A 12,224-nucleotide genomic window follows, 5' to 3' on the forward strand; every position below is an offset into this window, starting at 1 on the left:
GGAAGCCAGTTACTAGAGCCATATATTCCAAAGTTTGGAAAAGGTTTAACTCATGGTTATCTGAAAATGATAGATTAACTCATGATATTCCGTCTATTTTGGAATTTTTCCAAGAGGGTGTTGACAAAGGTCTTTCTGTTAGTACCTTAAAGGTACAGGCGGCAGCTATTAGTGTGTTCCTCCAGTTTTCTCTCCTGGAAAATCCCACTATAGCCAGATTTTTCAAATCTATCTCTAGGGCCAGACCAGTAGTAGTGAGAAGTTGTCCAACGTGGGATCTGTCCCTAGTACTTCAAACTCTGGTAGAATTTCCGTTTGAACCTCTGGAAAGTATGTCAGTTAAGTTACTTACATTAAAAACTGTGTTCCTTATAGCTGTTACCTCAGCTCGTAGGGTAAGTGAGTTGCAGGCCCTATCAGTTAGGGAGCCCTTCCTCACGATTTTTGAGGATCGAGTTGTGTTACGAACCGATCCAGGTTTTTTGCCCAAGGTGGCAAGTACATTCCACCGATCTCAAAACATTGTATTGCCAACCTTTTGTAGTTCGCCACAGGGCGACTTAGAAAGAAAATTTAGTTTTCTAGATGTAAGAAGGATTCTCTTGGTCTATCTTGAGGTCACGAAGACCTTTAGGAAAACTGATGCCTTGTTTGTCCTCTTTTCTGGAGTTCACAAGGGGAATAGTGCATCTAAAGCCACATTGGCTAGATGGATAAAGCAAGCCATCTTGGAAGCTTACAAAATTAGGGAGGTCCCTACACCTTTTGTTACTGCGCACTCAACTAGAGCCTTGTCTACGTCTTGGGCTGAGAGGGCTGGTGCCTCACCGGAACAAATTTGCAGGGCTGCCACTTGGTCCAGTTACTCGACCTTCATTAAACATTATCGCCTGGATCTCCTATCAGCTCAGGAGCAGGCGTTTGGTCGTAAGGTCCTTCAGGCAGTTGTCCCTCCCTAGACTGGTAAGTTCTGGCTCATCGTCTCATGGGCTGTCCTGGAAGACGCTTGGAGAAAAGCTGAGTTAGACTTACCGGTAACTCCTTTTCTGAGAGTCTTCCAGGACAGCCGGATTCCCACCCGGTATTGTCTGAAGTTATGTGTATTATGCATATGTTTTGCAGGGTCCTACGGTTCTTGAGAATACTGACATGGGCCTGGAGGACCGCCCTTTTATCTGGTGGGGGTGACGTGTTTCCTGTCCTGGTAGGAGGAGCCCAAGGTCTCATGGGCTGTCCTGGAAGACTCTCAGAAAAGGAGTTACCGGTAAGTCTAACTCAGCTTTTTTCTACTAGTAATGTTGGCGATAAGCAATTTTTATCAGGACTGCGACATTGAGGCAGACAATTTTGACACATTTTTGGGGCCATTGGCATTAACACAGCGATCAGGAATGCATTGATTACTGTAAAAATGTCACAGGAAGTTAAGGGGTTAATGTGTCCTAAATTAAAAAAAAATATATATATATCTATATATATCTATCTATATATATCCTATTGGAGGAATTTGTTTTTTGACTACAGCAACCAGTTGTACATGTTTTTTATGCTTTTTATTTTTGTTTGAATAATAAGGGTTTTATTTGCGCCGGTGACTCACACACATTTAATGTGTGTCCTAGTGTGTGTGTCCTAGTGTGTTCTAACTGAAGGGGGATATGGACTGTGCAGGGAAGCTAACAGATCGTCTGTTCATACTCTGTATGAACAGATGATCTGTCAGTTCTCCCCTCAGAGTACCAGAAACTGTGTTTACACACAGTTCTGGGTTCTCCGTGTCCCGAGCGATCGCGGGAGCCCGGCGGTGATCGAGACCGCCAGGCACTCGCATCGGCTCGGGGAACGAGCGTGCCTCCGGCGGCGCGCATGCGCCCCCTGGTGACCACAGGGCGAAGCGACGTTACATAACGTCGTTTCGCCCAGCCATTCCATTCTGCCGCAGTACAACTGCGACAGCTGGTCGGCATGTGGTTAAACAGAACACCAGCTACCAAGACCTTGCCACAATTGCACAGAAAATGAAAGGGAATGTAAACCAACATTTTACTTCATTCTTAGATCCAGCTGAAGTGATAACCAACTGCAGCAGCTGCTTGTTTTGTCAACCCTACTGCCTGTGAAACCTTTGTTGTGGCAGAAGGGAATATTCAGGAACTGCTTGAAAAAAAAAAAAATTAAAAATAAAAAAGGCAGAGTACGCTGTAAGAAAATCCACAATGCCCCACATACAGAGGGTATTCTGTGTCACAGGTGACCTCTGTAAAGGCAGTCGGAATAGCGCAAGGGTCGTGTTGGCACTAAGCGCTTTCCTTAAAATGAATCAAAACAAATAGAAGAAGAGTTTTATTCTCCAGGTCTGTCTAACATAAGAAGCATACTCAATACTTGTGGGTTGTGCTTATTGCGATAGGAAGAATATTTTGAACAGTTTTAATTGTCAATTTCAATTCATAGGAAAAAATGTGCAGGCTACAACAAATGCCATTAGTACCTGGAACTATAACAACCATCACTTTTTATCAACCCTTCTCTTGGCACTGACAAATTTGACAATAGGAGGTAAATATCACACTAATGAAAAAGAAAAATAGATCAGTAACTGTCAAAAAAGGCAGCCTTTTACCTCTATTGTGATTGAGAATGCTGAGAGAGGAGTTGATAAAAAGTCGTGACACTAATGGCATTGTTGTAGACTGCACTCTCTTTGAATGCATCTGAGAATTAGAACTGTTGAAGTAATAAAAAACGGAAAGTAAACAGATTCTTATTGTAGAAAGAAGCATTACCCTCTGTTTAGTTTCTTGAACTGTTAAAGTTAAAGTGGATGTAAACCCAATGTCATCCTTATCTATAAGGATATACATGCCTCCTGCGTGTATCTACCTGTCAAATGTCTGTTATGAGACCCAAAAAACTGCAGATTCTGTGGGTGGGTATGTTGTCTGGAGCGCAGTGGGTGGAGTTGTGATGTCAGTAGACTCCCCACCCACCTCTACACTCCCCTTGTCAATATTCAATTTTCTCCTGTGTATTTCTTACATTGAACTTCAGGAAGAGGAGGAGGAGGAAAAGAAGAAGAAAAAGAAAAAAAAGAAAAAAGAAGAGCCAAGGCCTGAGTTTATCATCCCCATTTAACCCATGTAAGTCTATTCTTTTCAAAGCTGCACTTGAAGACTTGATAAGGGGGAAGCACTGTAGCCCTCAACCCCAATTCCGAAAAATTAGGGACACCATCTATACAAGAACAGAACGCAATGATTTCCAAACATTAAAACATATATTTTATTCACAATAGAAAACATAGGCTGTAAAAATTTGCATCCAAATATTCTGAAATTGTTCGAAAATTATGTTCAATGCAAAGTCATTGAGAATCTGGAGAAACCGGTGTGCAAGGGAGGAGGCCGAAACGCAATATTGAATGCCCATGATCTGCATTAAAAACAGGCATGATTCTGCGATGTAAATTAAATCAGCACTTGATAAAAGTTCTTGATAGAATCTCGAAGTCCAGTTTATAAAAATTTAAACTCACCAGACTATGACCCTAGTATATGTGGGTCATATGATTATATGGGCACATGGGACTGCAATGCATAGATGCACTTTGCGGCATGCATCGATTTATACCAGTATATATGAAGACAATTTATTGGTTATAAAAAAAAATATTGCATGAATTTGAGCATACTACACTATATAGTTTTAATTGTTTTGGTTGACACTGGGTTCGTTTTGGACTTTAAGCTTTATTCGACCCACATACACAAGGGGGTCACAGAATCTGGGGAGTTTAAAAGGTTACAAAAACAGGGTAGGACAGGATGACAAGCACTGGGGATTCTTTTAGAAACTTTTATCAAGTGTTGGTTTAATTTACATATTGAATGTTCATTTGCTTAGGGGGTGGTTTATTTCCAGCGGCTATAGGGACTTCTTGAGCTCTATATAATACAATACAATATAATACATTACACACACGTACATGATTCTGTGATGGAAATCACTGCATGGGCTCAGGAATACTTCCAAAAGTCACCTCCTGTGAACACAGTGCCATCCAAAAATGCAAATTAAAGCTCTATCATGCAAGAGACAACATATCTGACCATGATCCAGAAATGCCATCTTCTCCAGGCCAAAACTCATTTAAAAGGGTCTGTTGTCAAATTAATTGAAAGTTGACATTTTTTTGGCAACCATGGTTGCTGCGTCCGCTGGACTAAAGAGGGGGACCTTCCAGCGCTCAGTTCAAAAGCCTTTGATGGTGTGGGTTGCATTGGTGTCTATGCAACCGATAGCGTGCACATCTGGAAAGGAACCAATGCTGAAAGATATATTAGAGCAGCATGTGCTCAAGCAAGAATTGGACAACATTCCTCTCCCAAAGCTTGGGGCAACTGGTCTCCTCAGGTTCAGATGTTCATCGAGTATACACTGTTGTAAATTTGGCCCTGTCCCAACTTTTTGGGAATTAGATTGTACTTTGCAAAGCTTTTTGTTGCCCTGTCCCAACTTTGAGAAGTGTTGCCACCCTTAGTTTCAAAATTACTTTTTTTTTTTTTTTAAGAACTAAAAGTACATTTTCTCAATTTAAACATTTGATAGGTTTTCTATTGTGACTTAAATGTGCTTGAGATTTGCAATTTATGTAGATTTTACACAGCATCCCGACTTTTTTGGAATTGGGTTTATAAATTGGATTTTACTTTAGACTTTCAATAACGAAAAATACTTAAGACTCCCAAATCTGTGGTATGATGCGCTTATTTACTCCCTATACTGGGTAGGAATGATGGAGATTCTAACCTCTCGGTACAAAAACAAAAATGTCAAGTTGACCTATACATGTTGGACCCCAGAGAACTGGGATCTAGTCACATAGTATTAAAAGACCTTGCATGGCAAGGGGTAGCAAGCTTCACTGCCTCATAGCAAAGAGAAGCTGTGCAGTGCTCAAAGAACATTTTTTGCAGGGTTAAACCACTGAAAGTGGTCTTAGGTGAAACAAAGCATTACCTCATCAAACAGGGAAGAGTTGTCTGGAACATTATCGATTAATACTTTGGACTCAGTTGCTGGCTGACTGATGACAACGTTGGTTACTTTCCTCCTCTTCTCTTCAGGTTCCCCATCTGTGCTATCACTGCTAAAGAAAAAGGTGTAAGCAATGACAAATTGGTTCTTAATTACATGTATACCCAATAGGCCAAGATTAGTTTTTTTTAAATTAAAAACCCCACCAACCCCAGGGACAGTACTTCGATTCAATGAGATGTGTCCCCTTTTGCTGGTGTCTAGCTTTGGATTATTATGAAATAAAATTTCAAATGTTTGTTCATGGGGTAACCATGATACTTACTCTCAATACCATGCAGTTTTCACAGTTCGTGACAAAGTCAGTCATTTGACGAAAAAAATAAAATAAATAAAAAAAAAACAAACAAACCACACCACCCCCTCACACAATTTACAAAAGAGATGAGATTTTTAGGATATAAAAATTGTTATATGTAATGTTCTGGTGGACGGGGTAACCAGGAGACGCACTATGTGGACAGTGCATTGCACAGGCAAACTACTGTGGTTAATGGTACCAAGGCCCTAATAGGCCTCCTAGGGAGAGAGCCATTTTGTAAAACCTTTTTAAACTTATGAGTACTTCAATATAATGAATGATTTCTTAAATATATATAGTGCATTTGTGGAATGCATTCACATAGCACCAGAAAAGTCCAAGCACATGTCTAAATCAAATTTGACATTGAGTAGCACCAAGTCAAGTCTGACTGGTTTAATCAAACATACAAGTTCTGGCCTAAACAACCCTCTTTCCTTTCCATTTTTCTAATTTTGACAGGAATACAAATTTTTTTTGGCCTCTGAAGTGGACGTGTCTCGCTGAAGCTCCTCGCCTGGCCTGCCCACACAACACTAAAGCCTGCCTACTTACCCCCACTAACCATGGGCAAACCAAGGAAAAACAAGGCTAACCCCGAGGGACACAGCACCAGGTCCTCCTCTGCACCTCCACCACTCATTACCGAATACATTAACCCATGGAGCTTCGGCGGGACTATACACGGCCAAGATGGCGCTGGCTCCGTGCAAAGCAGCCCTCTCTTCTCCTCCACGAGCCTCTCAGGGATCCAGACCAACCAGGTATGGCTCTGAAGGGGGATCTCCTGGCTGCCCACACCTCGGCGCCCCCTGCCAGCTCCCTGATCGGGGTCCCCGCTCCCTCAGGAGGACATTCCGCCATCCCCATCTGCTCAGCCATCCCTCTCCTGGGACTCCTATCCCTGAATGGGACCCCCACAGCGATCACAGGCTCACAGGGACAGAGCCCCCTCCCTCTTTCCACATCAGAGGGAATCACCTCATGCCCAAGCATTCCTCCAAGCCCCACACTCATCAGGGCTACAGGGGGCTCATTCCCATCCAGGGCGCCTGCAAGGCTCTTCCAAGAAGAAGCAGCTCAAAAACTACCACCCCCCTCCAACCACCCCAGGGAGGCTACCCCCTGCCAGCACCCTACTTGGCCCCAGCGCAGGGAACCTATGCCCACACTGCAACAGACTGTCACTGAACCCAAGGCGTATACTTCCTGGCGGGACCATGTCCGATGCATGCCCACAAAACAGGACTTCCGTATGCTCATTCGAGAAGTGCACGAAACCTGTAGATCTGAGATCAACATGCTACGTACTGATCTCCACCATCTATCTACTAAAGTCACATCTCTAGAAGATGCCTGTGACACCAAGCACAAACTCTCACAAATACATGCCCGCCTTGCCTCACAAGCCTCCACCCTCAGGGACTTTCAACGCCACCTCGAGGACCCTCGACAATAGGGGCAGGTGCAACATCAGGGTCCGAGGTCTCCCAGAGACAACCCAGGATGAATATTTACCCTCAACCCTACAAGCTACCTTCAAACAATGAACTGGGCCGCCCAGAACAAAGAGTCAAATTGGACCAGGCCCATCACGCCCTCCACCCCCGCGGACCGGTATCCACCCTACGATACCCAGAAGATCTCCAATCTTTTTGCAGAGAACTGGACATCCCGGTTTCACCTTCTCACTCTCCAGCAATGACACACCCTACAACCACGCCTCCCTGGGAGATCTGGCGCACAAGCGTGCAAAGCAAATTATCTGAAGGGGGAACTATTAGTCCCACTCCAATCCTTATATGTGGCACACAGATATGATGTCACTGGATAGATTGATCACTAAAAGGGACAGGCAATACCTCGAAATGCAAGAAGGTACAGTGCCTTGTTTGTAGGCCATATTGCTAAATACTTATGGAGAAAAAAAAAATAAAATAAAAAAAAATTAAAAAAAAAAAAAAGGGATCCTGTTTTGTGTTTACCTTGTGTGAAATCCCCGGGTGTTCATTGGCAGTTCTTCGGCTGTGCTGGCAACCAGTTTTAATTTTGGCAGCAAATTTCGATTTAGTGTTAGTCTTACGACTAAAATGGCATTTTCGTTTTAGTCATCTGCAATTGTTTTAATCGACTAAAATCTCCAGTACATTTTAGTTGTCTAAAATCTAATGGGTTTAATTGTAATGCATTATTTAAACATTTTTTACAGTTTCCAAACTCATACTCCTAGAGTGAAAAATGTAATATGGTGTTATTTATGATATTAAGGTATGAACTTTCACGAGAGAGCGAGAGCTTCACACACTAATGGCATTTTTTTGTTTTAGCCTGCGCATTTTCTCTATGAATTTAAACAGAATAAGGAAATGCCTAGACAATAAAATTTGTTTTGATTCATTTTAAAGGAAAGCACTTTGTGCAAATATGACCCTTGCTCTTTTCCGCTGGCCTCTGGAAAGGTCACCCGTGACACTGAATACCCTCGGTATGTAGGGCAATGTGGATTTCCTTACAGAATACTCCTCTGCCTTTTTTTAAAGCCGCTCCTGAATATTCTCATCCACATCAACAAGGGTTTTACAGACAGTAGGGTTGACAAAACAAGCAGCTGCTGCAAGTGGCGAGAACACATTAGCTAGATCCAAGACTGAAGCAAAACGCTGGTTCACATGCTCACTTTCTCTGCAATAGTCTTGGTTGCCAATGTTCTGTTTAAGGTCCTCAAGGGGAACATGGTGTCACTTGAGGGTTTTAATATGTTTTGCAAAAGGCAGCAGTAGGTCATGCAATATGAGCTTTTGCTATTCACTGCAATTCTGCACAGTGCTCTGGACATTGGAGGCTTGTAATGTTACACAGTGCTGGATGGTGGTCTTGGGGCTGAGAGGAGGCCTGTAATGCACAGTGCTCTGGAAGTTGGTGGTCAGAGGAGGCCTGTAATGCTGCACAGCACTGGATTGTGGTCTTGGGTCTGAGGGATGGCCTGTAATGCAGTGCTCTGGATGCCAGTGGTCACTGGTCAGAGAAGGCCTGTAATGCTGCACAGTGCTGGATGGTGGTCTCAGGTCTGACTGGGATGGCCTGTAATGCTGCACAGTGCTCTAGAAACGGCGGTCTGAGGGGAGGCCTCAGGCCTGTAATGTACACACTCGCAGTGGGTGCTCTCTGCTCTGGACGGTCGGAGTCGAGAGGTTGCCTGAGGAGAGGACTCAGGTCTATATTGCTGGCTGCACAGAGTCATTTGCTTGCTGGTAGTGGAAGCAGGAAGTTAGTTCGAGGGTAAACGTCCCTGCCTCATTTTCATTTCGTTTAGTGGACGAAAATGCGGTGCGTTTTGTTTTCGTCACTGTAAAAAAAGCCGATGACGAAATTAACACTGCTGGCAAGTCAGCCTGTTCTCCAATGATCAGAATTGACCTGACACACACACACACACACACACTTATCCCCACCCTGCACAGCCAGCCATTCACTGGTTTAGCTGCTCTAGCAGTTGAGAACAGAGGGAATTTTATCACCTCTAATAAATTGGGAAGAGAGAAAAAAAAATAAGTATTATATCATTATCTCTAGCTCTCCCTCTACACTTTTATTTATTAAAGTGTATTTCCCCCAAAAAATTGTTTCAAAAAACGCTGCGCAAATACTGTGTAACAAAGTATTGCAACAAATCGCCTTTTTATTCTCTAGTGGGTCCGCTATAAAAAAAAAAAAAAAAGTTACTGTCCTCTCAAAATAACAGCCATGTCTAAACCGCTGGCAACAAAAAAGTGAGTGAATACACCCCTAAATGAAAAGGTCCAAATTGGGCCCAATTAGCTATTTTCCCTCCCCGGTGTCATGCGACTCAGTAGGGCTGAAACTACTAATCGATTAATCGACAACTAATCGTTATGAAATGAAGCGATTACCATTTTTTTTTATAAAATCGATTAATCGGCCAGTAACCTAATGGGGTAAAAAAAATAAAATGATCCCTTTATAGTACAAAGAGCAAATAATCGCTACTGTAAATATTACTTGCACAGTTCAACAGTAAAAAACGAACCCCTTACAGTAGTGATTATCTGCTTTTTTTGTACTATAAAAAAGGGCCAATTTTAGTTTTAACCCATTAAGTTACAAAATGTCTTAGACCTGATTTACATCTACAGTGGGGACGGAAAGTATTCAGACCCCCTTAAATTTTTCACTCTTTGTTATATTGCAGCCATTTGCTAAAATCATTTAAGTTCATTTTTTTTCCTCATTAATGTACACACAGCACCCCACATTGACAGAAAAACACAGAATTGACATTTTTGCAGATTTATTGAAAAGGAAAAACTGAATTATCACATGGTCCTAAGTATTCAGACCCTTTGCTCAGTATTTAGTAGAAGCACCCTTTTGATCTAATACAGCCATGAGTCTTTTTGGGAAAGATGCAACAAGTTTTTCACACCTGGATTTGGGGCTCCTCTGCCACTCCTTGCAGATCCTCTCCAGTTCTGTCAGGTTGGATGGTAAACCTTGGTGGACAGCCATTTTTAGGTCTCTCCAGAGATGCTCAATTGGGTTTAAGTCAGGGCTCTGGCTGGGCCATTCAAGAACGGTCACGGAGTTGTTGTGAAGCCACTCCTTCGTTATTTTAGCTGTGTGCTTAGGGTCATTGTCTTGTTGGAAGGTAAACCTTCGGCCCAGTGTGAGGTCCTGAGCACGCTGGAGAAGGTTTTCGTCCAGGATATCCCTGTACTTGGCCGCATTCATCTTTCCCTCGATTGCAACCAGTCGTCCTATCCCCGCAGCTGAAAAACACCCCCACAGCATGATGCTGCCACCATGCTTCACTGTTGAGACTGTATTGGACAGGTGATGAGCAGTGCCTGGTTTTCTCCACACATACCGCTTAGAATGAAGGCCAAAAAGTTCTATCTTGGTCTCAGACCAGAGAATCTCATTTCTCACCATCTTGGAGTCCTTCAGGTGTTTTTTTTTTAGCAAACTCCATGCGGGCTTTCATGTGTCTTGCACTGAGGAGAGGCTTCCATCAGGCCACTCTGCCATAAAGCCCCGACTGGTGGAGGGCTGCAGTTATGGCTGACTTTCTACAACTTCCTCCCATCTCCTGACTGCATCTCTGGAGCTCAGCCAGAGTGACCTTTGGGTTCTTCTTTACCTCTCTCACCAAGGCTCTTCTCCCCCGATAGTTCAGTTTGGCCGGACGGCCACCTCTAGGAAGGGTTCTGGTCGTCCCAAACGTCTTCCATTTAAGGATTATGGAGACCACTGTGCTCTTAGGAACCTTAAGTGCAGCAGAATTTTTTTTTTTTTAACCTTGGCCAGATCTGTGCCTTGCCACAATTCTGTCTGAGCTCTTCAGGCAGATCCTTTGACCTCATGATTCTCATTTGCTCTGACATGCACTGTGAGCTGTAAGGTCTTATATAGACAGGTGTGTGGCTTTCCTAATCAAGTCCAATTAGTATAATCAAACACAGCTGGACTCAGAATGAAGGTGTAGAACCATTTCAAGGATGATCAGAAGGAATGGACAGCACCTGAGTTAAATATATGAGTGTCACAGCAAGGGGTCTGATTACTTAAGACCACGTGATATTTCAGTTTTTCTTTTTTAATAAATCCGCAAAAATGTCAACAATTCTGTGTTTTTCAGTCAATATGGGGTGCTGTGTGTACATTAATGAGGAAAAAAAAAATGAACTTAAATGATTTTAGCAAATGGCTGCAACATAAAGAGTGAAAAATGTAAGGGGGTCTGAATACTTTCCGTCCCCACTATGTATTTTTTGGTGCATTTTGCAGAAACACACTACAATTCGTTTACATGGTTTCCTATGGGACACGTTCACATCTATGCTTTTTTCAGCCACTGAGTATGTGGAAAGCGTCAGGGACTTTAATGCAAAACTGCTTTTTTTGGTTCAATATACTTCAATGGAGAAGCTGCAGAAAAGCATGTAATGCGTTTTTGCAGCAATTTGTGTTTTTTTTTTAATCTGCCTAACAAATGGGACAAAAAATTTTCCAAATTTTCCTGTCACTGTGGTTGAAAATGAATGTCGATTTGACCCCACTAACTATTGGAAAATCTAATGCACGTTCTTAAAATTACATTCTTTTAAAGGAAGACATTGTTTTTTTAAATAAAAAAAAATTTGATCTGAGTCTGATGATATATTTACCCAATTTACCTAGGAATGCACTGAATGGGTTTTTTGGTGCCAAAACAGATACTGAAAATAAAATCTTCCTTGATCCCGAAACAGACTGTTTTTAAAAAATATTTTTATACAGGAGATGGTCAGACTGCAGACACATTACAGGAGATGGTCAGAGACTGGGGACATGGTACAGGAGATCAATGCAGCCTCACCAGTGTCCATCAAATGCAGCTTCACAAGTGCCTGTCAGATGCAGCCTACCAGTCAGTTGTAGCAGCCTGTGCCCATCATGCAGTCTCATTAGTGCCTGTGTCCATATGTAGCACCCCGCCAGTGCCCATGGCATGCAGCCCGCCAGTGCCCATCATGCACAGCCTGCCAGTGCCTGGTAATGCGATGTCACACTGTGTCAGATCTGAATCGCCGTACAGCCAGTTTCATCCCGGTACACCCCTCAGTCTTCCCTCCATCCTCCTCCTCTCACTTCTGTCCTACACAGCCTACCCAGTGCCTGGTAATGAATGTCATGCTCACACGCTGTGTGTCAGAGCTGGATCTGAATCGCCGTGCAGCCGATGTCCCGCCTCCTATGACACACGGCACAATCATTCCTAGCATTGGATCAGAGTGCCGTCTATCACAAGAGGCGGTCTAGTAACGAT

At 43.0% G+C, this 12,224-nt stretch overlaps 1 protein-coding gene across 3 annotated transcripts in view; it reads right to left on the reverse strand.

Annotated features, from left to right (window-relative positions):
- The window catches only part of BTAF1 (B-TFIID TATA-box binding protein associated factor 1), a 234,766-nt gene that overhangs the window by 132,976 nt on the left and 89,566 nt on the right, over positions 1-12,224 (reverse strand). For 2 of the 3 annotated variants that reach the window (XR_012235669.1, XM_073596057.1), the window contains exon 7: positions 5,020-5,149. Coding sequence is in view for 2 of the 3 variants with exons in the window: in XM_073596057.1 (XP_073452158.1) it covers positions 5,020-5,149 (130 nt within the window). In the remaining variant the exon portion in view is untranslated. The remainder of the gene's footprint in view (positions 1-5,019; positions 5,150-12,224) is intronic. The other variant, XM_073596058.1, reaches the window with a different exon arrangement.

Source organism: Aquarana catesbeiana, linkage group LG08 (genome assembly GCF_042186555.1).
Source record: "Aquarana catesbeiana isolate 2022-GZ linkage group LG08, ASM4218655v1, whole genome shotgun sequence".
Taxonomy (NCBI): domain Eukaryota; kingdom Metazoa; phylum Chordata; class Amphibia; order Anura; family Ranidae; genus Aquarana; species Aquarana catesbeiana.